Source organism: Micromys minutus (genome assembly GCF_963924665.1).
Source record: "Micromys minutus genome assembly, chromosome: 1".
In the NCBI taxonomy this organism is placed as follows: domain Eukaryota; kingdom Metazoa; phylum Chordata; class Mammalia; order Rodentia; family Muridae; genus Micromys; species Micromys minutus.
Window position 1 is genome coordinate 141,387,286 of NC_137969.1, and position 16,353 is coordinate 141,403,638.

Here is a 16,353-nt window from a genome sequence, read left to right on the forward strand (position 1 = left end):
TCTATGAGCCGCCGTTCCGGGTGGCAGGTGGGCCAGGCTCAGCTCTGCCCAAAAGGCTCTTAACCTAATGATTGGCAGGCCTTTACCCCTACCCATTCTTCTCTCTTTCTTTTTCTCTCTGTCTCTTGCATTAATTCTAAAGGAAGGAGACAGTAGTATGGTTTGCAGACATTCCTACAATCTTCCCAGACATTCAGAAAGTTATACTAATTATTATAGAAATGTAGTTTTATATATTAAGCTATACCCTACAATGTTGATAAACTTTATTATGACTTCTAGAAGTTTTGTTGCAGATGCTGTTGTTTTACTTTAAAAATTGATTACATGTGGATTTAAAAGAGCTTTTAGAATTTTGATTTTCTTTACTTATAGTATCACCTTGATGTTCAAAGTCAAATGACATCTGCCAGAACATAAATCTCTACTCTTTTTCTCACTTAGGACCTGTTGGGATTTTTACTATTCTTTAGATGAAGATTAAAAATACAACATTTTTTTACAATCCTCATTTCCTGACTTTTTCCTTCTCAAAATTGCCTATGTGTACCTTCAAGTGCTTTTCTTCCCATTATTGAAATGATCACAAATTTCTTATTTTTGTGTATTCTGACCTACTTACTTGTATTAATTTTAAAATGTTAAGCATGTACTATGTAAACCAACTCCTTTGGTTGTGATGTGTCCACATATATACATACAGTGTACACAAAATGTAATATAATATATATTTACATTTCATTTTGGCTTTGTTGACTTTGAATCAATTTTTTCAGGTACATTGTTCTGTAGGAGTTATTATTATTATTATTATTATTTATTATTATTATTATTATTATTATTATTATTATTATTATTTTAGTGCATCTTTTGTTGTTTAGAGACTAAACACAGGAACACATAGGTGCAAGGCAAGCACTCCACCAATAAGTGATACCCAAGTTTCAGAAGATTTCTTGTAATGTACTTTGTGAATTGGCTATCAGGATAATTTATAATAACTCTCCCAGGAATTTGAAGTAGCCAGAAACATAGACCCACAGCTGCAGCTGTAAATATGGGTGTGTAATTTGCTTGTTCGTGGATTCTATCATTTGTTTGATTCTGGGTTTGTTGATATCAACTATCTTATGTTCATGGTGAGCCATATTTCTATTTTTATTCCATAGCTAAGTGACTCCATCCTTTTGAAGACAGTGTCAATTCATCGTTTTTGAGAAATGACATGTTTTTAAGGTCAAATATAGATTGGATGACAGACAAATCAGATCTGGATGACAATGAAAGCATGTGAAACAATTTTACCAAGTATAGTCTAGCTTCCAGCCTTATTAAGCAATGAGGAACAGGGAACGGTTTTGTTTAGACTGAAACTTAGTCCATTAATGAAGCAATACTTTCCCAAGAATCTGAATGATGCCCTATGGATTATATACACCTGCTATTCTGGGTGGTGCCACCGTTTTCTCCTTCCAACCTTCTTTGAGCTCTGTTCATTTTCAACATTGTTTCCCAAACTCCATGGAGCATGTTTACATTTCATCATCATCACCAAGTCTTGGAAACATAGCAAAACACTGTGTTGAGTTTCAGAACTCCTTCTCAAGTGCTTGTGAGCTCGTATCATTTCTTCACTTCAGCATTCTGTGTGAAATTGCAATTTGGGTTAATTATTGTAGAAGCATAGCATTTTTAAATTGGCCTATACCTTATCACCTATTTGGCTTCTTCCTAATCTTTCAGGGATCCCTGTGCTTATTGAGTAATATCTCAAAAGTGTATATCATGTATTTTGAAATTCTCTTATTAAATCAAACATATTTATGCTCTCATATGCTCACATATATAAAAGTGTAATTTCATACTGAGAACCCTGGTAAGCCCACCAACCACAAAGTACACAAAAGAATTCCCAGAACATATTTGTTTGCTGAATCAATGCCCATGTATTAACATACAAAGTACTTATTTTGTACATTTTAAAGGATATAAAGAAATAGATTTGGGGTAATGAAAGGAATTATTTTTGTATATTTGTGGGCTATTTTATAGCTCTATGAAACTTCTACATTGATGTTAATGGCACATAGATATTTACCATTCTCTGAGAGAATTCAACACAAGGTAATTCTTAATCAGAAGAGATTAGGAATCACAGCAACACACACTTTCACGGTGTTCTCAAGGAAAAGTATGACTGCATCAATATAGTGTCAAGTAATGAGACTGAGGGACTGGAGAGATGGTTCTTTTAGGAGTGGGTGAGTCTCTGACCTTTCTACATGTTCTTGAGACCCTCCTTCTACTAGGTTACCTCATCCTGAAATGGGGATTTGTGCCTAGTCTTCTTGTAAATTGTTATGCCATGTTCTGTTGATATCTCTGGGAGACCTGTTCTTTTCTGAAGGGAAATAGAGTAGAATGTTCTGAGGGAGATAGATGGTGGGGTGGGGGGATGAGAGGAGGGAAAGGAGAAAAACTATTGTTGGGGTGTACTATATGAGAGAAGAATTTTTTAAAAAGAGTCCTTCTCCAGAGAACCCTGGACTGTTTTATAGGACTCACAGTTACTTGTAATTTTAGCTCCATTGAGTCAAAATCACTTTTCTGGACTTTAGACTTTGAAGGCTTCTGCGTGCACATGGTACACATGCTTGTTCCCAGGGATACACACATACACACAAAATAAAATAATAAAATAAACCTTAAAATAAAAATGAGACAACAAATATCTACTGTTCCTAACCTAATAACATCCAAGAGAAGTTTTGAAAGAACTGGAAGTAGAGAATTAGTTCATAGGACAGGTGTGTCTCCTTCAGAAAAATACAATTGACCATCACATATCTCCCACTATCATGTTCTCAATCAAACTGTGTAAGAACTTTCTAGAATCTGTGGAACAAAACCTAGGAAGGCAATTTCTGGTGATAGTGCTTTCTTAGAATTCAAGCATCTTTTTAGGTATTTGAAACCACAGAATTAGCATATGATGCTAGAACATAGTTTAAATAGTATGGAAACCATCCATTGCATATCATTGTCGAATTATTCCTCTGGTCCTCCAGCTAGGAAGAAAGGTAAAGTTTCATTCATTTTTCTTTTATAGTATATATCAAAAGTTATTTTAAAGTCTGTTTATTCTCTCCAACAAAATAAAAATCAAGATATATTTATAAATATATTGCTTGAGATAATTTAAATTTATACAAATTTGTCATTTATCTTTTAAGCTTTGGTAGTTAAAATGTTGACTCTAAAATGCTCTATTATGATACTGTATCTTGAGGATGCATTCTAAAGTCAGGACTGAATGAGATAATGTGGATTTTTAAAATTCTATAAAATGTTTGCTCACTCAACTAGAAATTGAAGATAAAATACATGCCAACAAGAACTACAAATTATTAAAGACTTCAGATGATTCTATAAAATGTCTAGCTAGCACAGTGGATGCCATATAGCAATTGCTTAGTAAACATAGCTATGTGGAATTCACTTGTCTGTTAAGCTATGAAAGTTCCTAGTTAAGCTCCAGCTGCATATGTAATAGAGAATGGACTTATTGAACATCAGTGGGAGGAGACACCCTTGGTCCTGCTAAAGCTTGATGCCCCCATGTAGGAGAATGCCAGGGCAGAGAGGGAGAAGGGGGTGGGTGGGTGTAGGAGCACCCTCAGAGAAGTAGGGGCAGGGGAATGGGATAGGGCGTTTATGGATGAGAAAGCCAAGGAAGGGGTTAACATTTGAAATGTAAATAAAATATATCCAATTTTAAAAAGAAAAGAAAAGAAAAAAGAACTAACACTCAGAATATATTTTTTAAAAGTAAACTTTAAAAATATGTGCATGAAACATTAGAATAATTTTATTTCGGTTTTTAATTTGGTTAAATGGAGAGAAGAAATTGGTTTGCAAGCTTTCAGAGAACATTAGAGACTTACTTCTCAATAACTGCAATATTAGAGATCGCTCTAGCTGAGCACGGTCTCAGAGACCGTGAGGCATGTTAGATACAAACTGATCATACTCAGTGGTTTGTTTCAGCTTCAAATTTATAACCGTCATACAGCCAGAGTGTTTAGGACCCTGACTCTCAGACAGGTCCTGTTCATGTCTTCTACTTTTCTTTGCTAGAGAGCAGGCATTATTCCTTAATTTACCTAAAATCTAATTACAGAAGGAGTTTCTGTTATATTTTATCTTCCTAATAATCATTCTTTATAAAATATCCACTTGTTGAGATTATTTTTACAAATTGATGATAGTCTCTGAATGAACTGTTCACATTTTAGCAATTGGCTCTAATGTATGCTCTGTTGGCAAAAGAAAGGACTCAAAGTACATTGAAATATTTCTATTTGTAGTCATAAAATTCCTCCCAGATATCCCATTTTATTGATCTTCATTACCTTTACATATTCTGTATATAATAATAAAGAAATGAATATACCAGTTTCAGTAATAGGGTTAATTATTAACATTCTACATGTTTCTATAGGATCAAGTAAACATGAAGTTCATCATCTTTGCCTGCCTGGTGGCTGCTGCTCTGGCGAGGCATGTAAGTGAACAAGATTCCGTAATGCTGTGGCTTCCTTGCAGTTATCGGCAATGATGAACAGAAACTGAATCTGTGTCAGTGTTACTATTGGCCTGAGCTTATGTGATGTTTCAGAGTAGACAGTAGTGCTACAAATTCTCAACACTGAGGAGATCCAGCCAGTGTAGACAATGGGGGAAGGAATAACTTTCCTTCCACAACATATTGTAATTTTCTTTAGCTCTGCCTGGAGGAAACATTTCTTCTTGCAATGTGTTCTGAAAGTATAAGGAAAGTCCATCACCATAATTTGGATTAACAAACAGGAATTGAGAGAATTTGTCATTTTTATTAGAAAATAGTATAGAAAATAATGAGGATATAAATAGAAAAATGGCTAAGGAGATAAAGCACCTGCACAGAAGGACAAAAATGGAGTTTGGAGTTCCAGAATCCAAATAAATGCCCCATGGGCAGCTCAGCGGCCCATCTAGAATCCAAGCATTTGAAAAGCAAAGACAATGAGACAGTGGATTTTAGAACAAGCAGGCTTGCTAGACTAGCCCATATCAGGAAACCCTGAATTCTACAGTGAAATCTTGTCCCCGTGAATAAAGTAAAACAGTATCAGGAAATATGCCTAACATAAATACCATAAACATGGCAGAAAAGGAACATGAATGGAGCAAAAGTATTAGTAAGCTTGGATTTGAAAGTAGCAATTTACCAAAAAATAAAACTAGTAAGGATACAATAGTAATGTAACATAATGGCAAACACATAATATATAATACATTTTAAAATACTTTCTGTTCACAGTTTGAAGATCAGTCTACATATATGATAGTACCAATAATTTTACTTCCATTATGAACCTACACTCTAGAACTGTGTCTGAGTTGTTCTTTACTGATGTTTGAGACTTAGATAACTTTTCAAAGAAAGCCCTTTTGAAATAAATTTATCTAAGAAACTTTTTTTTAGCCAAGCCATTAATTCGTGTGTGTGTTTGTGTTTGTGTGTGTGTGTGTCTGTGTGTGTGTGTGTGTGTGTGTGTGTGTGTGTGTGTTTGTGTGTGTGTGTCACCTGAGGAGGATAGGGGACAGTTTGTCAGATTTTGGAGGCAGATAGAAGGAGGCTTGCCTTCTATCCTGTGGGTCTTGGGGATGTACTCAGGACCTTGTACTTTAGAGCAAGTACCTTCATCTGTCTCAGCTTCTGTTTTAAACGTCACTGTCTGAAGCAGTAGAAAAAAAAGACACAACTTGCCATTTTGAATAAGCCATAAATGTTAAATTTGTGCTTATTTTAATTTCTACAGGAGACAATTGTTAAACCCTCCGATGAGGTAAAGGACTTTATTATGAAAAATAATTCTGGTACTTAATAGTAATTATCTATCTTTGCTTAATCAGATGTTTATGAATAGCAATAATGCCACTATAAAATTGTAGGAAATAAAAAACTATGGGGAAAACAAACCAAATATGCAACAGCATCAAACATAGCTACTTTTTCCCTGTGCTGATAGTGTCATAATCAGTGATTCTAATGTTAGCATGGGGATCTGGTTGTGCCGTGAATCATGATGTCACCTCATGATGTCACCATGTTACATCAACAGCTGGAATACTGAATGCCGGCACTTGCTTCTCTCTTCCTGCCATGATTCACTAACAGATTCCAGTTCAATGGCACCGACAAATCACTGTTCTCTCCTGTCATTACTTAAACATCAGAGAAACAGGTTTTTAAAAAAATGAAGAAGAAAAAGTAAAATTGTTTCTCCTTTTCTTGCTGTTGTCATTTCAAAAGTCATTACTGTAACACTCATGTTTTAGTCACTGTTGGTCAATACTTATTTGGATAGTTTTGCTAAATACACTACAAGTAATCAATATGTATTATCATTTCTCCTAAGGAATCTGCCAGTGTCTACCTGGGAGTAAGTCATAGCTTCTTATATTGAATATATTTTAAAATAGTTTTCAATTTTTATGGCTATAAAATTAATGTCATTTATGTCTTTCCAGAAGTATAAGCTGGACAATAATATGCTCTTCAAAACGACTCAGGTAAAGTTTGTTAAGCAATGTCTGTGCTGCTGCGTTGTTCAAATGATTGCCATTTTGTCAACTTTCAGCTTCAAATAGTCTATCCTTCCATAATCTGAATTATCAATTATTCAATAATGTGAAACGGTCCCATAAGAATAGCTGTGTTTCATTTTGGAAGCCATATTTTCAAAGGGTTATTTTAATATAAATGCATAAAGTAGAGATAGGGTGTTAGTATACTTCTAAAGAATATGGTTTTCCTCTTATCTCATACATAATACTGTGGAGGTAATGTGATTAATTCTTTGTAAATTAGATAAAATGATGGGAGACGTTTTATTCATCTTAAGCATATTTCACTAACGATACTTATACTTGATAGGAACTATCACTAGTCTCCCACAGACATTTCATGACACTTCTAGTCACTTCAGCTCTACATGCTGGAGTCTAGGTGCACCAATTTTACTCCTTCCTGCTCCTCTGTTTATCAAACCCCATTTACAGGCCTGATGACATGAATCGCTTCCATATGTTTCCCTAAATATGCTTAATAATCAATGCCTGTGAATCATAATTTAATGCATTATCTCAATCCTTCTCATCTTGCGTATTAACAGTCCAGTAGGAAATTAATATGGTACAGAGTTAAGGTAAATTCTGCTTTGTGAGGAATATTGTTGAAGAATCTCATCTTTTTTTCACCAATTCTCTTGTTTTATTCTTATCAAGGACTCTGTAAGCAGTTCATCCAGTGAGGTAAGATATTGTTTCTTCTGTATTTTTTTTAAGAAATAATGACTTGACCATTGTGTTCTATAATTACTTAATAATTCATAGGAGATGCACATATAAATATTTAATGGAATAAAGGTGTCTCAAAAATGATATGGTCATAGCTTAAAATGTCTAAAATCATACCTCCATGACTAGTTCAATCAGAAATTTTGGTTTCTGCTAAAATTTCTAAATTTTACTAAATTTTTGATATGATGTGCTCATAGCAAACATTGAAAACCATTTCAATTGAATCAGGAGAAGGTTTCAGTCAGATGTTTTGGATGCAGCAAATGCCTTCTACACCTATGGTTGAGAAGAACCACACTAAAAGAATAAAGTATGCCTTAAAAGGGCTGGAGGCACTGCATGAGATCTCAGTCTAGAGTCCCATGACCTTGGATGATACTTATGCTCTACATAGCCTAGGTCTCAGAAAACAGGCCTTAGCCTTTCTGTATATATGTCTTAATCTCTTATGGGGAGCTGCCAGTCATATCTGTCATTGAGCAAAAATCCATGAGGCTTAGTTCACCCACCTTCCTACCAATAGCATTCCACCCCCCAATTCCTCTCTCCCATATTTCTCAGGAAGAGACTCAGCCTCTCACCATAACTATGTAACCCAAGTTGATTCTGATTCTAAATAAATCCTACTGCCTCAGATACAAAGCACACTGAGATTACAAACATGAGCTAATATCATGGCTGCTCTCATTGTTTTATCACTTTCATGCATACCATGTCTAGAAATAACAGTGTTGAATTTAAAATATATTCTAATTATGCTATTATTTTTGATGAGGAGAAAGGCGACATAGAGAGTTCTGGTAAATATTTAGTTTATTTAATTCCTACATGACTCAATATAGCCCTGGGCTCTGAATATTTAAATAATTACCCCTGACTTTCTACTAAAATAATTTACATTTAATTATTGCTGTATTATTTGAGTAAAACTACTTTTTATATTTTCCTTTAGGATTCTTCTGAGGAAGTCAGCGGAGTAAGTAGTCACAATTTAACTAAGTAATTTTTTATTAGCAGAAGTTCTGTCTGTATTTTTCTAACATAATCAATGTTTTTAACAGAAAAATGTACAGTCTGAGGAAGAAAAGGTCAACCTGAACCAACAGGTAAGTTGTCTTCATTATTTAATTTCTTCCCTATTTATAACAAAAGATTTTGACAAAATTTCTTACCATGATATGTGAATATTATCTTGTAAAATATGGAATTTTAATAAGACCCAGGAAATCTAACTAAATTCAAAAGAATTTTAAAACTCAGAAAAATACTTTAATTTAGTTGAGATTATCTGTGGATTAGCTCACTCATGTAACTAGTCAGAATGCTTCTCTTTAAATCAAGAAAAAGCAAAACAAAAAAATAACAGATAATTTAAGGCCAGAGACCCCATCTCCAGGAGACAACAGAAACGAGTACTTGAAGAAAGAGTGAGAATCCTGGAGTTGGGCAAATCCTTCCCAACTTGAACTCTTTAACAGCCCCATCTACATCCGGGCACTACACCTTCCTAAACCCAGTGTTGCACAGGCACCAGAACTACAGTTGTAAAGGTATCAAATAATAATCACAAGCTACACAATAAAAAAGTGTTTCCAAAATAAACAAAAGGATAACAATCATTAATCTCACACATGTAGGAAAAATCCATTCTAAGATGATCAAAAAAATTTTCACATATTCAAAACAAGATAAAATGCCCTGGGTTTTTTCTTTTAAATAGTTTTTTAATACTCTTTCCCCACAACATGCCCAAATCCTTCTTGAGAGTGCTCTCTTCTGATACCATTCTCCCTTCTGTGCCCATCTGATAAGAACACCCCAGCAAAGATACAGCAATGTTCTTCTATACATCTACTTAATTGTTATCTGTGTGCACTGGAAATGCTGTGAACGTGTATGTGGTGACTTTGGGTTGTTTGTTTGTTTGGTGGGTTGGTTTGGTTTGGTTTGGTTTGGTTTTTTTCTTATGTGGTTTTGACATAATGATGCAGATATTTGTAGGCAACTAACTAGCCATGGCCAAACAAAGTGTGTGTGGGGCTGGGGGGTGTTCAGGATGAGGTCTGAGATAGGTTCACCATACAGGCCACCGCATTCATCCACTCACATTCTAAAAAAGTGATTCTATAAGACACTAAGAAGTTATTCTGTAACAAGGAAAGTGCAAACATCACTATTTCACAGTACAGGCATCAACCTTCTTGAGGAAAATGTGAAAAAGAGAAATACCAATGTCAGATATTCCTGGGACAACTCTCAACCTCTGCACTCACGGATTATTTTGCCCTTCCCATAAAGTAAAATTATTTCTTCTGGAATCCTAGATTAATGACATTGCAGATTCTAAAATCCTCTTTGCTCAGTTTTGCGGTGTATTCTATAATTAAAAAAGAAGTCCTTTGCTTAGTCAACCTCACATAGTTTTGATATTTATAGAGATTTGATTTCATACAAATACAGTTGACCTATCAAAAATAGTCACTGCACAAATACTGGTGTGTTTATTTCCATCCAGAAAAAAATCAAGCAATTTTCCCAGGAGTCTTCCTTCCCCAAATTTTGCATACCTTTCCACCAACAGCAGAGCAGTGTGAACCAGTGGCCCCAGACTAACACCATTCATAGCATCCCCGTCCAGGTGAGTGCTGCACTTCTGGTTTTTATTGCTTTTACTGCTACCTTCATTTGAAAATAAATAATTAACTGAAAGACATGTTCCAATCAATTCAAATACAGAAATATCTTTTACGCAACATTTTAATAACAATTTTGAATATAAATAAATCAAAATATTATTAAAATTACTATCTAAAAGTGCTACAAATAATTCAAAAAGAGGATACTCGTACCTGACCTTCATAAGTATGCATTCTCGTGTGATTCCAAGTGATTCTGACAGAATGGTGTTTGAAAAGTAATCTGAAGTCTAAGTCATTCAATCCAAGTCTTAAAGTTCTATTTAATGTGTCCATTTCCATAGGGCTTTTGGCTTAGTCTTTGAATCAGCAGAAACAGGTGCCATTTAGGAAACAATATAGAAGGCAGAATCTTGTCTATATCTTTACATATGAAGTCAGACATACAGGGGGCCAGTTGATGAACCAGGAAAATAATCTATCTCCTGGCTTCTTTGTTTGGATTCTAATTTACTTTCCCAAGTGTCTATTGGAAGGTGAAAAGCTACCATTATCATTAGAGAAAATAACCTTTCATATTGTCTTGAACACTAGATGACTATGACTATAGTTATTTATTTTATTCCCTTACATCCTCATCACACCTCCACACCTCCTCTCTTCACAGTCCTACTCTTACCCCCCCCCCAAGTATGCCTTCTCCTTCTCTGAGAAAAAGTTGAGTCCTTTTGGGGTACCACCTCACCCTGTGGCATCTAGTCCCAGCAAGTACAGGCACATCCTCTCCCACTGAGGCCCAACCAGGCAGTCCAAGTGGAAGAGAATGGGATGCATTTCCTAACTGTGGAATATAGAATACTAAAATATCACAGACATCTTTATTACATTTCCATAGACAAGACTCTAGGTTTTTGGATAGGACAGTACTGTCATCGACAGCAATACCCTAAAGCAACTCTCAAATCTAAGATACATTTAGGAAAATAGTTTTTAAAGGAGAATCATTTGTACCTTGCTATCATACACAGTCATATGCTTTTTTCCAAGCAAACACAAATATCTACAAAAGGAATATTCTACTTAATTTTTGGGTCAACCATACACTAAAACATAGAAAAAGAAAACTCTTCTGAGATAAGTTGTTTTTCCCCCACGAAAGCAAAATCCAATATCAGACAATCTTTCACTGAAATTTTGTTAAAATTAATTAAAACTATTATTTTATATATGAGATTAGATACACAGAAACAAATTTTTATGTAACAATGATAAAAATTTATGTGGGAACAGACAATAGCACTTGTGTTGAAAGTTAGCAAGAAAGAGTCACAGAGCACTGGAACAGACCAAATTAGACAATACGTCCACCTTGGTTAGCAGTCACTGGACTAAGTCATGTTCCTCTTCAGTTTGTCAGCTGTGCTTTCCATGAATGGGACTGAGTTCTCACATCAGTGATGACTTCAAAAAAATGTCTCCTTATTTATGTCACATGCCAGCTGCCTAAAGTCACCTGGAATGGCATACAATGATTTACCGAGTTTCATTCACTGTGTTTCACTTATGATCACTTGGAAGAAAGAGTGTGTCTTACTCAGGGTTTCTTTTGCTGCACAAAACATCATGACCAAGAAGCAAGTTGGGGAGGAAAGGGTTTATTCAGCTTACACTTTCATATCGCTGCTGATCACCCAAGGAAGTCAGGACTGGAACCCAAGCAGGTCAGGAAGCAGGAGCTGATGCAGAGGCCATGGAGGGATGTTGCTTACTGGCTTGCTTCCCATGGCTTGTTCAGCTTGCTTTCTTATAGAACCCAGGTCTACCAGCCCAGGGATGGCTCCACCCACAATGGGCTGGGCCCTCCCCCCCTTGATCACTAGTTGAGAAAATGCCTTACAGCTGGATCTCATGGAGGCATTTCCTCAACTGAGGTTCCTTTCTCTGTGATAATTCCAGCTTGTGTCAAGTTGACGCAAAACCAGCCAGTACAAAGTACTATAGAAAGAGCTATTTCACCATGGAAATAATTTGATATATTATTTTATTTCTCTTTCTAGGAGTCCATCAGCACCTCTGTGGAGGTGAGTCATGGCTGCCAAAGTTACAGAAATGTTTAAAGCTTTGTTTTAATTTCATTTTTAGTTAATAGAAGAGTGTTTCTTAGCATGAAAGTCTGTATGACTTAGTTGATGAACTAAAGTCTTATTTCCTGTGAGAAACTGAGAGCTTGTTAGTGTTTCAATAGTTAATAAATGCTAATGGCTTTAAATGTATTGTTATTAGAGTTACTTAGCTAAGCAAATATTTACCAAACTTTCTGAAATTATATCTCATTTAAGTCATATATAAGTTCACCTAAGGCACAGATACAGATGGATATTTTATATACAAATGCTTAGCATAATTGCAGCAACCACAGCATTATTTAAAATGTTTTGTTATGCTAATGAAATTAACCACAGAATGTTATATATTTATTTAGGAATCACATAATCATCAAGTACTAGCTCATCTGAAAGACTCTAGAGATCAGAAACAAGACAATGAGTAAAACAGGCAAACTCCAATTAGAGTTTATATTTTTAACATGCAGTAAATGTATGTTTCTATTTTCTGAAGAATTTAAACATAATCCAGTGAACAAATTGTCATGCTGAAATTTATGGCAGATGGACTATTTCCAAGAATAAATTTCGAAAAGTAGACGAGTGCTCAAGTCAGTATGTTACATTTCTCTGTTTGCTTTCTTTAAGGGAATCCTGAAGAAGATCATTGATATGGTAAGTGTTTTCCAGTAATTATACGTGACTTAAAGTGTTTATAATATGAACAATGAGCATGCTCAGAGATGTTATTGATTGATAAAAACAGATAATTTTAGATGTGAGAGTAAAATTTCAGTGGATCATTATTTAAAGTTTTTCCTTAACTGTGACTTTGTCAATTAGCATTTTACATTCTTTGTACTTGCATACATTTGATCTTTTATGTTTTACACTCATTTTTTAATTCTTTTGTTGCTGGGTTAACTTCACCTGTCACAATAATGATCACTTTAGTATATGAACTTTCCTGACAGATGATACTTTATAATTTTGAAGTATTGCAAATTTAATTATCTTACCTTCAGATTTTTTGCATTTTATATTCATAGCAATTCATCTTGTAAGTAGATTACATTTTCTATAAATCAAAGAAAAAAAACAATTGATTTAAAAGATCACATTTTAAGTTGCTAAAATTTCTAAAAACTTTGATAATGTCACATTTATTAACTACATCAAAAATATGATATAAATATTACTGGGTATGAAAATTTAATTAATTAATATATAACATAAATGTGCATAAAACTCTAATTCCATTCATATCATTTAATCCCAAGAAAATATTTAAAATCAAATTCAAGACAAGTAATTAAAATTCTGGTATTTTGATATATGAGTGTTTCTGAAAATGAAGGAGTCTATGTTATATTTCCTGATAAACTATCTGACAGATATAAAGTATGTAGAGATCTATGCATAAAACATATCTTCAAGTCATTTATATTAAGTACCCACATAGTAAAACTGCATCCCAGTTTCTCTATGCATCCAAGCTCCTTGTTTTTAAAAATAAGGTGTCTTGGTGCTTAGTGTCAAACAACAGCAGATCACATAACCATTTCCTGAGTAACAAACCATGTGTGTTTCATGGCGTGACACAGGATTTATAGTCAGAGGACTTACTCACCATTCCTGTTACCCTGGTGAAACATTTATATACTTCTTTTTTGGTATCTTCCTAATCTTTGTTGAAAAATAAACAGCAGAATAAAAGAGATGCTCTAAAGACTTTTGTAATATATATAAACTATGCCATAAAATGCTGGAGACAAAAATTATCTCAGCAAATTCTACCACTCTATCAATAACAATATATCACAACCATAGATGTACCATGCACACGTTCACTGAACATTAAAAAGACACTTTCCATTCATAAGAACTAGGGCTCCCCTGTTGGAAGCTGTATTTATCTTCTGGAGCTTCAAAGATCTTGAGTAGAAGTACACATAAAATATGCTAAGGAGACTAAACAACCAGATCAGAAGCATACATGCCCACAAATCAGTCATGCAAATTATTTCCCAACTGTAAAGGTCACTTGAAAACATATGTGGAGAAAATTATCAAGCTTATTAAAATGTTTTTATTTCTTTCTGACATACATAGTTTACTTTTACTTTTGCACATTTCTGTGCCTGTGTATGAACTGACAAGATTTCTTCAATTCAACGGTGGTTATGCTGATTTTAGGAAAACTTTTGTCCAGAGTCTTCTTGGAATAATTTAGAGTGTTTTAAATAGCTAACATTAGAAATCACTAACTTCTGTTCTTCTCTGTTTTGAAGCTTAGAGGAGACCAACCTGAGTCATTTTTGATATTTTTTATTTCTTTTAGATCAAGTATATCAAATATCAACAGGTCAGCATCCCTCAATTTCCCCAGGCTGTTCATCCACAGATACCTGTGAGCTACTGGTACCCCAGTAAGGATTACACCTTCCCAAATGCTCACTATATGGTAGGTGCCTGTGAAATTATAGTTAAATATAATATTATCATGTAAGCAATATAATTAAATATAATATAAAATATAATCATTTGGGTTCACAAAAGGTGAAGCAATAAGATAAAATTTATTTCACATAGAAATAAACTACAGTTTATGTTTAAAATGTCAAAGGCATTATAATCATTTAACTGAAGTACTTGTAATTGTATGGTAATTGTTGATTGTAACAATCAGCAATAACAAAGAATTCTATTTTAATCTCTTATATGTAGTAATTTCCAGGAAAACTAAAGATTAAGTATTGGATGAAACACATCCCTTTTTGCTTGTATTAATGTTAGTTATACGTATGCTTATGTAACTGTGTCCACATGACATGGGGGTTCTAGCCCACATGAGTACCATATTCCCTTAGAATTGGAGTTCTGTGCAGTTATGAATGCCCAGCATGGCTCCAGGGGATGGAACTCATATTCTTGCCAAGAAAAATATGAACTCGTAATTGCTAGGTCATTTCTCAGAATCAAGAGGATATTTCCTCTTGATTATTATAGTTATTTTCTGTGGTATAAGCCTTGAGTATTATTAATATTATAAATATTCAGAAGTTAAGGGAGCTGAGTAATTTGCACATTGTACTCCGTAGTTCCACTTTTACTCACATGCTCAAAAGCCTTTGGGTTTGTATGCTCTTTCTCTACAAGCATGCATAGAAGAGGGTGGAACACAAGACCAAATGAATTTTGTATAAGTATCAGTGATATAACATTAAATCCTTAGAAATGAGCCCTAAATGTGATGCCTATCTGCAAGGTACTTTCAACTTTTACTTTTTGGACTGTATTTTCTGCCATGAAGACACCATTAGAGAAGCTTCATTATAGAAAGTAAAATGTATACTTTAGTTTCAATGTTAGATGCCTAGGGAATACAGGAGATGCTTTACATGAAAGGTAAACATGCTTAGAGATTTAAAATACATGTGTACTTTCCTATTCTTTCAGAGAGCTTTCTAAAGTATCTTAAATGGACTGCTGCTACCTAGCTGTAGGTAAGTGCCATTTGAACTGGACACTGAGCAACACTCTCAGCAACACTTCCAGAACAGCACATAACAGTAGATGAACAAAAATCACATGTCAAGTACTTAGTTATAAGTTGCTGCCTCAGTAAAAAAATATTTTGAGTTTTGCTATAAATTTTTGGTTGGCCAATTGGTTCTCTGTATGACTTACATGCATATACTGGTTAGATATGTAAATTATAAAAACATTCCCTTGTGGAATGGGATTAATTCACCCAGAAGTAATTAAGCTGAGCAGAAAGTGTCAAAGCCATCAGTGGGCATATTGATGCACACTTGGCATGTTCTTTTGCACCTCACATGAAACGTGTTCCTCAGAGAAGGCATATCAGTCTGTCTAGCCTTCTCTAGTGAGAGGTCAGTAGATATGAAAGTACGTTTCTCTGTGTTCCTTCTTTATATTTTAAAGCCACTTATAATATCTTCTCCTTAGAATAAGTGGTGGATCTTGGAGTGTAAGTATGTCTCAATTATAATAAACATTAAGTAGAATAACTTTTAAAAAACTGTATGAGAAAATTTAGTGCTTAACTAGCATTTAAACAATAATCATAGCTACTATGTCAGCATTAGTATGTCATTTCTATGTCATCAATTAGACTTAATTATAAATGATTAAGTTTTACCACCTTGTATATTTGAGTGTTCATATAGACATTATATATA

At 34.3% G+C, this 16,353-nt stretch overlaps 1 protein-coding gene across 1 annotated transcript; it reads left to right on the forward strand.

The window, feature by feature from the left end:
• Positions 1 to 4,513: 4,513 nt before the first annotated feature.
• LOC308415846 (alpha-S2-casein-like A) lies at positions 4,514 to 15,619 on the forward strand (the record flags this gene model as incomplete). The annotated part of the gene is made up of 11 exons (XM_080910878.1): positions 4,514 to 4,582; positions 5,865 to 5,891; positions 6,577 to 6,618; positions 7,333 to 7,359; positions 8,360 to 8,383; positions 8,469 to 8,513; positions 9,923 to 10,045; positions 12,101 to 12,124; positions 12,797 to 12,823; positions 14,490 to 14,612; positions 15,608 to 15,619. The coding sequence occupies 11 exons, from the start codon at positions 4,514 to 4,516 to the stop codon at positions 15,617 to 15,619; spliced, it is 543 nt and encodes a 180-aa protein (XP_080767004.1).
• Between the last annotated feature and the right edge of the window lie 734 nt (positions 15,620 to 16,353).